Source organism: Ranitomeya imitator, chromosome 3 (assembly GCF_032444005.1).
Source record: "Ranitomeya imitator isolate aRanImi1 chromosome 3, aRanImi1.pri, whole genome shotgun sequence".
Lineage (NCBI taxonomy): Eukaryota > Metazoa > Chordata > Amphibia > Anura > Dendrobatidae > Ranitomeya > Ranitomeya imitator.
Window position 1 is genome coordinate 231033269 of NC_091284.1, and position 15317 is coordinate 231048585.

Consider the following 15317-nt stretch of genomic DNA (forward strand, 5'->3'; position numbering starts at 1 on the left):
ATCCTGGATGAGCTACACTACCTGAGCAACCTCTGTGGGTTGTAGACACTGTCTCATGCTACTGTATCTACTTCTAAAGGCGAGAGCAATGACAAAATGCAAAAGTGACTATTGACCAAAACAGCCAAAAAGGATGAGAACAGAAAAGTGGTCTGTGGTCACCACCTGCAGAATCCCTCCTTTATAGGGGTTGTCTTGCTAATTTGCCTATAATTTCTACCTGTTGTCTGTTCCATTTGCACAGCAGCAGAAGAAATTGATTCACGATCATAACTGGACAGGTTGATTTCACAGAAGTGTGATTAACTTGGAGTTACATTGTGGTGTTTAAGCGTTCCCTTTATTTTTTGAGCAGTGTATATCCATGCACTCGATACATACAATCTCATATATCACACCCAATCATAACGGTAGTTGCTCCTTTTCTAGTTGGAAATTCATGTTATATATACCGTAGTTGATCAAATGGAGATGTGCCCCCTGCCGTACTGGGAATTCCATGTCTTCATGTTCTCTGAGGAGGGTCACAATCTAAATCGGTAGAATTGCCACTATGATACAATTGCATGGACTGTACTATTTTAAGTTCTCCATGGATGGGTGAACAGGGACAGAAGCACCATTCACAGTTACTAATGATTACTAGACAGCTCCTGTCACAAAGTTAAAATGTTGTAGATCACAGCTCCGCTTCCTCACTGAAAAAAGGATATTCGGTGTCCTCCCAAAGATTTCACTGGCTATATCTGCCAGTGGGATGCTCTACTGATCATGGGATTGATAGAGTACAGAGGTCAAAATTGTTGAGTGAAATTTGGAAATCAAGACAAAGATGAGAGAAGAGGAGCAAGGGAGTAAGTGCGCCATATCTATAGATTAAAAAAAAAAAGAGTAGAATAAAATAGATCAGGTAGTAGGCATATTGATGAACAAAATAAATCTCTGGATTGCTTCTTTAAGGCCGAATTGTAGCCCATAAACTAACAATCTGCATCAATGATTTCAGTTGGTGGGAACATCTGAACCACCATGAAGCAGTTGATCCTATCGATGAAAGCAGAGCCCATCACCTCTTAGTTTTAAGACGCATTTATCATATATTAAATGTACATTGAAAAGATGCTAAAGGATTTCCAATAAGCTACAGTGAAAGAATGGGACCAGTGCATAAAAAGTACAGTTATGTACAAGCAACTCCCAGTACCTTACCTGTCTTTGTGTCGGGACGTTGTGTAATGGGGACAGTGATGACAATATTTGTAAAGTGCTGTGGTATATGATGGCGCTATATAAGGAAGCCAAATAAATAAATTTCAGTTTGAAATAGAATATATTTCTGTACTCAGAGAGCCTGATCAGAATAATATTCATGAACATTAATTGGTATAGGCTATCGCTTGAATACTTTTTGATGATGTTGCTGACCCTGGACAAGCTATTAATTCTTGTATCTTGCCATATGTTTGTATTCCTAAAATGCATTATTAAAACCCGCACCATATTGTGCCTTTGCAGAGTAAGGAGATTGGTCTGCAGCTGCAGGAGGATCTCATGAAAGTGTTAAATGAGCTCTACACGGTAAGTCCTGGGGATTTGCATCATGGTTATTGAACTCCTACTGGGGACATATGTAGCTCTGAAAGAAGAAGAACAATGTCGGCTCGCTCATCTCCCGTGCCTGCCCGATTATTATTGAGTCCATTTTACACCGGTTGCTGAGATGATTGTGGTTGTGGAGAATTCAGTTTGATCTTGCTCCACTGAATCAGATAAAAGCGGCTCCGGGAAACATCATTAATAATAATCAGGGAATCTTCTTCTCTAGTAAAGCGTGCCTGAGCTTCCACCACTGACATGTGTATACATTAGACTGCAGTTCTTGGCTAACGGTGCTGGAGAAAGGCTTTCTAATTCCTAACTGCCATTGTTTCCGATATGTGGCGACCATCTTGGTGTATGTAGTCTATGTTTTGTTTTTTTAAACATCAATTATTTAATTATTGTTTAATTATTCAAAAGATGGAATAACAGGATTAGACCATTAACTCCAGACTCGCATGGGAAAAGGTAGGAAGTCTGGCCTTTGTGTAGGCGCTCATTTGTACCCCCATCATAGGGAATATGTTTGGCTATATATTGTAGTGTTTCAGGAAAGTCTGTATCTTTTATATACAGTAATCTAATTTATGCAGTATGTAAAGTTGTGTTATAGCGACACAAGATGTACAGTTCTGGCCAAAATACTGATGCAAATTTTGCCTTTTAGAAAAGTTTGTTGCTTCAGTGATTTTAGATCTTTGAGTCAGACGTTTTCTCTGGTTACTGAAGTACAATTCTAAACATTTCATAGATTTTTACGCTATTATTGATGCATTAAGTTTATGCAAAGTGTCAATAATAAAGATTGTGTAATTTAGACCTGGTATGGTGGATATCAGCTTCTGGGCCAAATCCTGACTGATGACAACCCATTCTTGTCTGATCAGTGTTTGGAGTGTATCAGAATTTCTGTGATTTTTTGTTTGTCCACCCACTTTTTGAGGAGTGACCTCCAGGTTCTCAATAGGATTGAGGTTTGAGGAGTTTTTTGACCACAAACCCAAAATTTCTGTGTTTTGTGCACAGGTCCATTTGGTTGTACCTTGTGATATGATCTCCATCTTGCTTTAAAAAAATAAAGCATTGTTAAGGTACCGTTACACTAAACGACTTACCAACGATCATGACCAGCGATATGACCTGGCCGTGATCGTTGGTAAGTCATTTTGTGGTCGCTGGGGAGCTGTCACACAGACAGCTCTCTCCAGCGACCAACGATCAGGGGAAAGACTTCGGCATCGTTGAAACTGTCTTCAACGATGCCGAAGTCCCCGGGTAACCAGGGTAAATATCGGGTTACTAAGCGCGGCCCTGCGCTTAGTAACCAGATATTTACCCTGGTTACCAGTGAACACATCGCTGGATCGGCGTCACACACGCCGATCCAGCAATGACAGCAGGTGATCAGCGACCAAAAAAAGGTCCTGATCATTCCCCAGCGACCAACGATCTCCCAGCAGGGTCCTGATCGTTGGTCACTGTCACACATAACAAGATCGTTAGCGGGATCGTTGCTACTTCACAAAAAGTGTGATGTTGCAACGATATTGTTAACGAAATCGTTATGCGTGAAGGTACCTTTAGTCACTAAATTGCTCATGGATCACTGAGAGAAGTTGGAGGATCCTCTTGGAGAATGTCTAGATTCCATTCTTCATTCATGATAGTGTTCTTGAGCAAAATTGTGAGTGAGCTCCCTCCCTTGCATTTAAAACAACACCACACATGAATGGTCTTAGGACGCTCTACTGTTGGCATGATACAGGACTTATGATGCTTTCCTTCTCCAGACAATCCTTTTTCCAGATGTCCCCAACAGTCTGAAAGGGGTTTCATCAGAGAAAATAACTTTACCATAGTCCAATCCGTGTACTTCTCCCAAAGTCATTTTCTCCGATGAAGCCCTCTTCAGAATGTTTGGGACATCTGGAAGAATGGCCGAATGAGCGATTCCCATGTATGGGAGAGACGACCGAGATGGCTGTCAGTCAAAGTATTGCTCAGTCAACTAATATGTGTGGGTGAATTTATTGTCTTCTATCATCCAATGTAAACTTGGTCACACTCGCCTTAGTAACATTTTGATTTTTATTTAATTTATATATTTTTTTTAGGTAATGAAAACCTATCACATGTATAATGCAGATAGCATCTCGGCACAATGTAAGCTAAAAGAGGCAGAGAAACAAGAGGAGAAGCAAATGAGCCGATCAGTGAGACAGGAAGATCGCCAGACTCCCCGCTCCCCAGACACTGCCACCAGTGTCCGCTTAGATGAAAAACACATTAGACGCAGCTCGGTTCGCAAAATTGAAAAAATGAAAGAGAAGGTAAAAATGATCGTTCTTTGCTTTGCCAGATTTTTTTTTTTGGGCCATTACACGTGCCATTGTCAATCTATGAGTTTTTCATCTTGTTATTCCAGCGTCAAGCCAAATACACAGAGAACAAGGTGAAGGCCATCAAGGCTCGTAATGAGTATGTACTGGCACTGGAAGCCACTAATGCATCGGTCTTCAAATACTACATCCATGACTTGTCTGACCTCATTGATGTAAGTATTACTGGTTATCCTATACAAGCTCCATGAATAAATGATGTCCCTATTGTATAACACAGGGATCATTGATTTGAACGACACCTGCTGGTATTTTGCATGTTACGGATTTGTTTGGCAGGGTTTAAGTTTATGGGATTTTTTTTTTTAGTGAAGACAAGCTGTTGTGTTTGACACCTTACATATCAATGAATAACCTACAATGCATTGTAGTAATATCTATAACAATATATACACTGAGCCAATACATAGCTGCAGCTATTTTGTTGAATCCAGAATACCGTTCCAAATTACACCCACAGGTCAATGATTTATGTGTTCGTGGAGGAAAGCTTTCTGCTGGTACGGCAATAAAAAGTTCACGGTCACTTTGTCCTGAAATAGGCAGTAAAACCAAAATGTTAATGATCCTTGCAGTGGCTATCGAATGCATATGCATGGTAATAATGGGCATCGTGAAGTACAGGGCATAATGTGAGCGAAATCCAATAGCTTCAGAACAATGACCTTCTAAAATTCCTCTGAAGCTAGGAACTTGGTGTTTTGCCAATACCAACCTTCCTCATAAAGGTACATGTCTATCTGAAGGACACAGCCAGTTATGTACACCAATAAGAACTACCACATGTCCACAGAGAAGAGAAAATTTGCAATGTTCAAACGGTCAAACACCATGGACCCAATCAAGCCGGTCTTTACATGTGGGCAGGGTGGAGTGAGAGGCTCGTCATTCATTAGGAGACACATGCCTCTTAATAAATCAGGCAAAGTGGCGGGCACCTCGCTACGATCTTGCTCCAATTGGGAACTGGATTGAGATTTGTGGCACAGCCGCTCGTCATAATGGGGCCTCACACTCCACTCCGTCCACTTTGCTGAAGCTGGGTAAAAATGCTAAAAGTGTGCAAAAATTTTGTAAATCTCGTTTTACTCAAAAAGTGTTTTTTTTTTCTTTTTTTTTTTTTTTTTTTTTGGAGGGTGGGGGGGGTTCAAATCTTTGTACACCAGAATTCTCGGAAAAAGGCTTTGATGAATCGGGACCAATGACTCTAGCACAACCAGACTCATTGAAGTCAATTGAATTTGTCATGTGCTATTGATATCAGTAGTACAATGGAACTGACCAGTCCATTTCTCTATTACTGTGAAATGAGCATTTAAATTGATATACAAATGAGGCTGAAGGACTGTGGTAGATCTGATGCCTATGCCACTCCAACTCTTATTGGAGCTGGAGTGACAGAGGCTTCAGACTCTATTACATTTTGCACATTAATCCAGTTGCTGATTTCTCTGTAACACCGGAACAAACTGTCTAGGTAGAGGCATTGCTGGACTTGTCTTTGAAAGTGCTAAATGCACATATAAATAGTTTGGGGGGTGAAATCCTGCTGATTTAAAATGGGTGCAAGGAGATTAAACAGTGTTTGTTGTCCTCTGGTTTTAAGAATAACAAATCTTTTTTTTTTTTTTTTGCACTGAAGTCAACTCTGAAATATGTCCGTTTCTGGTTTTCAGGACTTTTTTAAAGTAAAGATTTGCAAATGGCACATATTTTTTAGAAATTCCTTTAGGACACATTACGCATATCCAGTTGTACCTGTGTCAGTTTCCATGGAATGCTAGAAATACGTGAAGCCGAGTCTTGAGACTGCTGTACGGTAGTTATTAGTGTTACATCTACATTTATTACACCTTTCCAGTGCTGTGACCTGGGCTACCACTCAAGCTTGCACCGTGCTCTGCGTACCTTCCTCTCTGCTGAGTTTAACCTCCAACACTCTAAACAAGAGGGGCTGGAAGCCTTGGAAAATGCCACCGAGAACCTAGACGCTACGTCAGACAAGCAACGTCTCATGGAGTCCTCCAACAGTGTCTTCTGCCCTCCTGTGAGGTTCGAGTTCCAGCCGCACATGGGGGATTCAGTAAGTATCATTACATTGGCACGTTCTGGATTGCATACTACATTTGTTATGTGAAGCTAAAGTAATACACCTATTTCTTGAAGGTTACTTGATGGCCTAATTTCTTTTTAAAGCCTGTGAAAGTTAATGCATTGTTTAATAAAAAATTAAAAAAAAGAACTGAAAAGTCTGTCCATTTCTAATTCCTTCAGAAAGAAAATGTTAATACCGATGGTTTTACAATGTAAATACTCAGGGATCCTCCAAGATTGGCAGTGAGGGCGCCATGGTGCGCCCCCATATGATGATGAACCACAAGTACCTGTTTCCACATTGCCTTTTGACTGTTAATGACTGACTGTTTCTCGGTCTCCAGGTCTCTCAGCTCTGTGGGCAGCAACCTCTCCAGGGTGAGCTGGCGCAGAGGTGCCAGCAGCTGCAGTGCCGGTTGTCCACATTACACATAGAAAATGAAGAGGTATGTAATCATCTCTACCTATCTGTAATATTTTTGCGATCTTGCCTAAATATGGATGTGGAGGTTTTCAAGCGTATATATCGGTATACTCTGAATATAATGGGTAACTTTGCAAATAATTTACTGATCTTTCCTCACAACCTGCTTCTCCCACGCTTAGGCAGGTCATATAGGTCTGTATGCAACCAATCAGTTACCCAGCGCAAACTGCAGCAGCCAGAATTGCATTACATGATCTCAATTAAAGACCTGCTCCACTACTTGGACATCTTCTTGTCATACCCCTCGCTTGGCCCTCATAAATTAATAATGCTCCTATTCTATTCCCGCTGTGTCACCAGTTGTTCTCCGTGGGGCTCTCATGCGGAGTTGTGACACGTGACGCCGACACCCAGTCAGCGCTGACGTTACTGTCCCCACCGTCGGATAAATCAAACATGAAGAGGATGTCCGTGATTAGCTGCAGCCCTGTCTTCCTCATCATGATCTATTTGTCGAAAGGTGGAGACAGTGACGCCGGCGCGTCACAACACCACACGAGAGCGACTGCCGACACTGTGGAAATGGCGCCAGCATGGAGGTTGATGACTATAAGCTTCTTTTTTTTTTTTATGGAGGCCAAACATTTTGATCACGAAGGGGTTGTCCTAGTAGTTGACAAACCTTTTAAAAGGTTATTCCCATCTCCATAGATGGGTATTCTTGATCAATGCCTGTGAAGACAAGTACTTTTGAAATGTACTGTTCATTAAAATTTGCAGCCATTCTTATATTAAAGGGGTTGTCCACTAGTGATGAGCGAGTATACTCGTTGCTCGGGTTTTCCCGCTCGGGTGATCTCCGAGTATTTGTTAGTGTTTGAAGATTGGGTTTTCATCGCGGCAGCTGAATGATTTACAGCTATTAGCCAGGCTGAGTACACGTGGGGGTTGCCTGGTTGCTAAGGAATCCCCACATGTATTCAGGCTGGCTAGTAGCTGTAAATCATTCAGCTGCGGCGATGAAAATCAAATCTCCCAGCAGTCATAAATACTCTGAAACCACCCGACTGTGTTCTGGAAAACCCGAGCAACGAGTATACTCGCTCATCACTATTGTCCACCACTTGGACCCATTCTAAAATTCTATATTAACTCTTGAAAAATATAAATGCCCTATACTCCCCTCATGTTCATCGCTGAAATGGTGAGTGGTCACCTGAGGCTTGCTGGAGATTGGCTGCAGGGGTCATGTGACAATCAGCAGCAACTGTGCTGGCATTTCTTTTGGATGAATTTTGGACACCTGGGAGAGATGTGAGCAATGTAACCCATTAGCTGCTGTTGATTGTCTGCCGGGCTCTCAAAACATAGCAATGTCATGCCAGTCTTGGTACACTCGGCAATGACCTCACTGGAATGGCACCGATAGGGGAGGTGAGTATAGGGTATTTTTATTTTTCAAGGGGGAATATAGTGTTTAAGAAGGAGTTGTTGATTAGTGAACAGCCCTTTTAACACACTCATTAACTAGGTGACTGACCACTACTACTGTGAAGCAGCGGTGGCCGAACAAGCACAGTGCAGTTCTTTTCTGTTGAGCTTGTAAGCACTTATTTGCTACGGAGCTGTCTACACAGGATGGTTACCTCCTAATCTCAGCCAGTTTTGGTGCAGTGCTTACAAGTTGGACTGCAAGTGTGGTCGGTCTCCTAGGCAACAAGCTGTAAACAAAAGAAAAGTGTTACTAGCTCCAGAACGGTGGCAGAGTTTAATAATCAGAAAATTGCAGAAGTGCTTGTTTTTACAAGCAGTATCCAAGAGCACTCACCTGTCAAGATAGGAATAACCCTCCAAGCGATTATGGTATATGGATGTGTCTGTCAGCAGGGTTCCAGTGGCAACCTGCGGCTGTGACTGCAGCGCTGAGCTATATGTTAGTCTGTAATTCTAGATCGGTACAAGATAAAGAAAGCAAAATATTTGCAAAGTATTTTTAAAGTTACTTGACTAGATTTGATCTATGTGCAAATGGTAAAATGTTGTTCAGAGGTGAACCTAGGCTTTAAAGGCAGCAATAATAGGAGAGCTTAGGACGGGAGCAGGACTTGCAGCTAGAACAAACTTTTTTTTTTCTTATTAGCCCGGTTGTGGAATGTTGTTATCCACAGTCCGTTATTGATTAATCAAACCTGTCAGGTCGAGTAAATAATGCCGTCAAATTTGTCATGTGGGGGGCATTGGCTTAAAGAGCACACGTCCTCTCTTCTCACACGTCTGTCTTTGTAAATACTTGCACTTCACGTGAAATAAAATGACAGATGAGTGTTATTATTCCCCTCGTTAACGATCGACTCCGACAGTGTCGGATTGTTTAGGGATAACGAGGGAAATGGTAACGCCTAATTCTATTTATTTCCAGGCGGAATAACAGAGGAACGGCATAACCCAAATGTGCTCCAGAATTGTGATTTAATTGGCAATACTAGAATTCGCCCCCTACCTCACCCAGAAACAGATTTATTTCCAGTGATAATGTATGCTGTATCTTGTAAGCAAAGTCAAATTTGACTTTGCTAAGATTCATTCGGATTCCCCAGTAATAGAAGCCATAAGTACTAAATGCCATGTTTTCGACATGTGGCAGCAACATGGGCAGTAAATCGCACAAACAGATTTCTGGATCCTTTCTTGGAACACTTTAAAACTTGTACAAAGCATGTCGCAAGTGCCTTATGTCCTAAGGTAACTAATCTTCCTATGTAATGAAGCTGTCCAAATCCTCAGCATCTTATTTTAAAATGGGTAGAGCGGAGAAGAGAGACATATTCAACCTTTTTTTATGCATTGTTTTTCCAGAACTCATTATTTAATGAGGAGTCCAGTGGGCGGTCTCATTCAATGACTGGGAGCCTTTCCTGTATTGGATGCATTGAAACCTAGCTGTCAGTCAGACATTAGGATCGCCTATTGAACTCTTATGCATAGAATAGGCAGGGATTTTAAAGAATACAGGTTACACTTGTTATTTTACCTCCACAAAATGTTGTATTAACCTGCTTAGTTCCACCTGTTCTGTAATACTCTGAATGCAGATCAAACTGCAAACGTTTCTGTGAAGCTAGGCGGAGATGTTCTCCTACTTCTTTATCCACAGTGTGCTTCAGAGGTTACCCCCCCAGTTCCCCTCTTTTGAGGTCCACCGCATCATTCCTCCATTCCTTCTTCCTGTGATTGTCAGTTGTGTATCGTCCTCCTGGCCCATCTCACCACTTCCTGGATTACTGTGCAATCCGGCTTCTTCACTTTCTATCCAGTAATATGTCAACTGTCATCATAGGGAACATCTGACTGGTGATGCATCCCCATTGGTAATTCAGTCTCCCCATGTGCTGCTCAGCTTCAACCTCTAACCTCCTCCATAGGCTTCTTAGAGCGCTCTACCTCTCCTACATATGTGGACAAGAACACACTGGACCTGGTCTTCCTCCAACCTTGCTTAGTCTACAAGTTAATCAGCTTTCTCTTCAACTCTATGACCATAATCTTCTTTCTTTCTGTGTATAAGATTTGTCACCAGTCATAGGTCACTTTATATAAGACCTACTGAAATAGTCATGCCACGAATACTTAGCAACTTATGAAGAATGTACAGTCATCGTCGTCCCAAGTCTCCTCCTGTCCTACCTTAAGTTCAGTGATTATCATGAACAAGTGTTCTTAGGCCGGGTTCACATTAACGTTTCTGGGCGCAGCGTATGATCCGCATAGATCGTCATGCGCACATGTCTTTAACATGCGTACGCATGTGTCATTTTTCTGTGTGCAGCGGTGTCCAGTGAACGCAACATGTTGCATTTTTTGAGGTGTCAGATATTGCGCAATCATGCACACGCGGATGAGTGCGTAAAAAAAACCGCATTTCTGTCTATGGGAACTTATTGGTACTCAAGCACATGCGTACGCATGCGTTCAATACGCATGCGTACTTTAGACTGCACATGTCCAGAAATTGATGTCACCGCCTCTACCATGCGCATAAAAAAACGTAAACGAATGGCAAAACACATTTAAACACATGCACACGCAGCGGGGTTTTTTTGCATCATGCGAAAGATGATGTGGAGGCGTAAGCATGCATGGTACGCCGCGCACAGAAATGCTAGTGTGTACATAGCCTTAGTAATACATATTCACAATAATCATGCAGTGTAAAGTGCAGCGCACCACAGGGAGAGGCGCGTTCACGGGGTGCAGGGGGAGAGAGGCGCGCTGTCCACGGGGTACGGGGGGAGAGAGGCGCGCTGTCCACGGGGTACGGGGGGAGAGAGGCGCGCTATCCACGGGGTACGGGGGGAGAGGCGCGCTGTCCACTGGGTGCGGGAGGAGGGAGGCGTGCTGTCCACGGGGTGCAGGGAGAGAGGCGCTGTGCACAGGGTGTGGGGACAGACGAGTGGGGTGCGGGGAGAGAGGCGTGCTGTCCACGGGGTGTGTGGGGGTCGTGCGGGGGAGGGGGGAGAGGCGTGCTGTCCACGGGCTGCGGGGGGGAGAGAGGCGTGCTGTCCATGGGGCGCAGGGAGAGAGGCGCTGTGCACATGGTGTGGGGACAGACAAGTGGGTTGCGGGGAGAGAGGCGTGCTGTCCACAGGGGGCTGGGGGGGTGGGGGGAGAGGCGTGCTGTCCACGGGGCGCAGGGAGAGAGACGCTGTGCACAGGGTGTGGGGACAGACGAGTGGGGTGCGGGAGAGAGGCGTGCTGTCCACGGGGCACGAGGAGAGAGCCGCACTGAAGGATCACATGTATTGTGCTTGATGTGATAATTCAGTGTTGTATACAGGGAATCATACTACCACTTATGTACAGATGTGTAACTTTAGTGTTTGAAGATTTCAGATTTACCTTCTTATGTATTTATTTTTCTCAAAGGTTAAAAAGACAATGGAAGCTACATTACAGACCATTCAAGAAATGGTGAGCGTGGAGGACTTTGATGTATCCGACTGTTTCCAGTATAGTAATTCAATGGAATCTGTGAAGTCCACAGTGTCCGAGACCTACATGAGCAAGCCGAGCATAGCCAAGCGTCGTGCCAATCAGCAGGAGACTGAGCAATTCTACTTTACTGTAAGGAAAATGGGCTTATTAACTTATTACATGATATCTGAATACAATGTAAAAAACATGCAGAAAGTTTTAAATTAACCCTTTTGTTGCCATGGGTATTGGGCGTTTCCGCTCACATCAGAGGTGTAGCTAGGGTTTTGGTTCAGGGGGGGCGAAGCTTCTGAGTGGGCCCCTAACCAGGTAACCTTGATTATAACTGGGTAACACGCTCTAATAGTGGAGGAGAACCTCAGCAGATGACAGCGCTGTTACTGAAGATAATCTCTATATAAAGACCAACATAGATATTACCGCCATATGGTCAGTGGTAGATACCAGCCCTGCAGAACATATAACAGATCACAGCACAGTTACAGATAATGACTTACCGCTGATGTCCTTTCTGATGGAATGGAATCGTTCACTTTTCCCGTCTTTTCCATCTGGCCCAGACTGACATGACAACTTCTTGCAGCCAGGACTCGTCTGCAGAGATTACAACAAAGACACGTTTCACTTCTCATATTCCAGCCATCACCATCTATTCTCAACCTGCACAAACCCCTCATCCTGCTGATACCCCATTACTGAGCCTCTGCTGCCGTATGTGTCCCTATTACTGCACCTGATACCCCAATACTGAGCCTCTGCTGCCGTATGTGTCCCTATTACTGCACCTGATACCCCAATACTGAGCCGCTGCTGCCGTATGTGACCCTATTACTGCACCTGATACCCCAATACTGAACCGCTGCTGCCGTATGTGTCCCTATTACTGCACCTGATACCTCAATACTGAGCCTCTGCTGCCGTATGTGTCCCTATTACTGCACCTGATATCTCAATACTGAGCCGCTGCTGCCGTATGTGTCCCTATTACTGCACCTGATACCCCAATACTGAGCCTCTGCTGCCGTATGTGTCCCTATTACTGCACCTGATACCCCAATACTGAGCCTCTGCTGCCATGTGTCCCTATTACTGCACCTGATACCCCAATACTGAGCCGCTGCTGCCGTATGTGACCCTATTACTGCACCTGATACCCCAATACTGGACCGCTGCTGCCGTATGTGTCCCTATTACTGCACCTGATACCCCAATACTGAGCCTCTGCTGCCGTATGTGTCCCTATTACTGCACCTGATACCCCAATACTGAGCCGCTGCTGCTGTATGTGTCCCTATTACTGCGCCTGATACTCCAATACTGAGCTGCTGCTGCCGTAAGTCCCTATTACTGTACCCTCTAAAGTAATGCAGGGTGCAAGTGCCCTAGAAAACAGTGCCCACATTTTGCCCCCTAGAAAGTAATATTGCCCTGTGTGCCCCTTTGATAGTCACAGTAACCTGAGTTTCCCTATAAGAATAAATGCCCACTTTACATTTAATAATGTCCTGAGTCTCCCCCTGTACAGCTCCCCCATACAGTTTAATGCCCCCTCACTGTATAGTACCATCCATACAGTATACTGACCCCTTATTAGCCTCCAAACTGTTTGATGGCTCCAACACTGTATGATGGCCCCTTCACTGTAATCCCCACACTGTATGATGGCCCCATAGATAACCTCCATATAGTATAATGTGCCAGATAGTCCTCAATATAGTACAAGGCAGGACACCCATAGGCAGACCCTGTAGTATAAGACAGTACCTCTATAGGCAGACCCTGTAGTATAAAGCAGCACCCCCATTGGCAGACCCTGTAGTATATGGCAGCACCCCAACAGGCAGACCCTGTAGTATAAGACAGCACCCCCATAGGCAGATCCTGTAGTATAAGACAGCACCCCCCCATAGGCAGATCCTGTAGCATAACACAGCACCCCCCATAGGCAGATCCTTTAGTATAAGGCAGCACCCCCCCATAGGCAGATCCTGTAGCATAACACAGCACCCCCCATAGGCAGATTCTTTAGTATAAGGCAGCACCCCCCCATAGGCAGATCCTGTATATAAGGCAGCACCCCCCCATAGACTGATCCTGTATATAAGGCAGCACCCCCCCATCGCCAGATCCTGTATATAAGGCAGCACCCCCCCAATAGGCAGACCCTGTATATAAGGCAGCACCCCCCCTAATAGGCAGATCCTGCATATAAGGCAGAACAACCCCCCCCCCCCAAAAGGCAAATGCGGTATATAAGGCAGCACCCTCCCAATAGGCAGACCCTGTAGTATATGGCAGCATCCCATAGGCAGACCCTGTAGTATAAGACCGCACCCCCATAGGCAGACCCTGTAGTATAAGACAGCACCCGCATAGGCAGATCCTGTAGTATAAGACAGCACCCCCTCATAGGCAGATCCTGTAGCATAACACAGCACCCCCATAGGCAGATCCTGTATTATAAGGCAGCACCCCCCCCCATAGGCAGATCCTGTATATAAGGCACCACCCCCCATAGGCAGATCCTGTATATAAGGCAGCACCCCCCATAGGCAGATCCTGTATATAAGGCAGCACCCCCATAGGCAGATCCTGTATATAAGGCAGCACCCCCCCCCATAGCCAGATCCTGTATATAAGGCAGTACCCCCCTATAGGCAGATCCAGTATATAAGGCAGCACCCCCCCTATAGGCAGATCCTGTATATAAGGCAGCACCCCCCCACCAATAGGCAGATCCTGCATATAAGGCAGCACCCCCCAATAGGCAGATCCTGCATATAAGGCAGCACCCCCCCCCCTCAATAGGCAGATGCTGTATATAAGGCATCACCCCCCCAATAGGCAGATGCTGTATATAAGGCAGCACCCCCCCACCAATAGGCAGATCCTGCATATAAGGCAGCACCCCCCAATAGGCAGATCCTGCATATAAGGCAGCACCCCCCCCCCCCCAATAGGCAGATGCTGTATATAAGGCATCACCCCCCCAATAGGCAGATGCTGTATATAAGGCAGCACCCCCCAATAGGCAGATCCTGCATATAAGGCAGCACCCCCCCCCAATAGGCAGATGCTGTATATAAGGCATCACCCCCCCCAATAGGCAGATGCTGTATATAAGGCAGCACCCCCCCACCAATAGGCAGATCCTGCATATAAGGCAGCACCCCCCAATAGGCAGATCCTGCATATAAGGCAGCACCCCCCCCCCCCAATAGGCAGATGCTGTATATAAGGCATCACCCCCCCAATAGGCAGATGCTGTATATAAGGCAGCACCCCCCAATAGGCAGATCCTGCATATAAGGCAGCACCCCCCCCCCCCATAGCCAGATCCTGTATATAAGGCAGTACCCCCCTATAGGCAGATCCAGTATATAAGGCAGCACCCCCCCTATAGGCAGATCCTGTATATAAGGCAGCACCCCCCCACCAATAGGCAGATCCTGCATATAAGGCAGCACCCCCCAATAGGCAGATCCTGCATATAAGGCAGCACCCCCCCCCAATAGGCAGATGCTGTATATAAGGCATCACCCCCCCAATAGGCAGATGCTGTATATAAGGCAGCACCCCCCAATAGGCAGATCCTGCATATAAGGCAGCACCCCCCCCCAATAGGCAGATGCTGTATATAAGGCATCACCCCCCCCAATAGGCAGATGCTGTATATAAGGCATCACCCCCCCAATAGGCAGATGCTGTATATAAGGCATCACCCCCCAATAGGCAGATGCTGTATATAAGGCATCACCCCCCCAATAGGCAGATGCTGTATATAAGGCATCACCCCCCCAATAGGC

The 15317-nt window shown here is 45.0% G+C and overlaps 1 protein-coding gene across 1 annotated transcript in view; it reads left to right on the top strand.

Moving 5' to 3' along the window:
- SRGAP2 (SLIT-ROBO Rho GTPase activating protein 2) overlaps positions 1–15317 on the top strand; it is a 176383-nt gene that overhangs the window by 125896 nt on the left and 35170 nt on the right. The window contains exons 5-10 of the mRNA XM_069756261.1: positions 1516–1578; positions 3714–3929; positions 4025–4153; positions 5860–6081; positions 6437–6538; positions 11443–11640. Coding sequence (XP_069612362.1) covers positions 1516–1578; positions 3714–3929; positions 4025–4153; positions 5860–6081; positions 6437–6538; positions 11443–11640 — 930 coding nt within the window. The remainder of the gene's footprint in view (positions 1–1515; positions 1579–3713; positions 3930–4024; positions 4154–5859; positions 6082–6436; positions 6539–11442; positions 11641–15317) is intronic.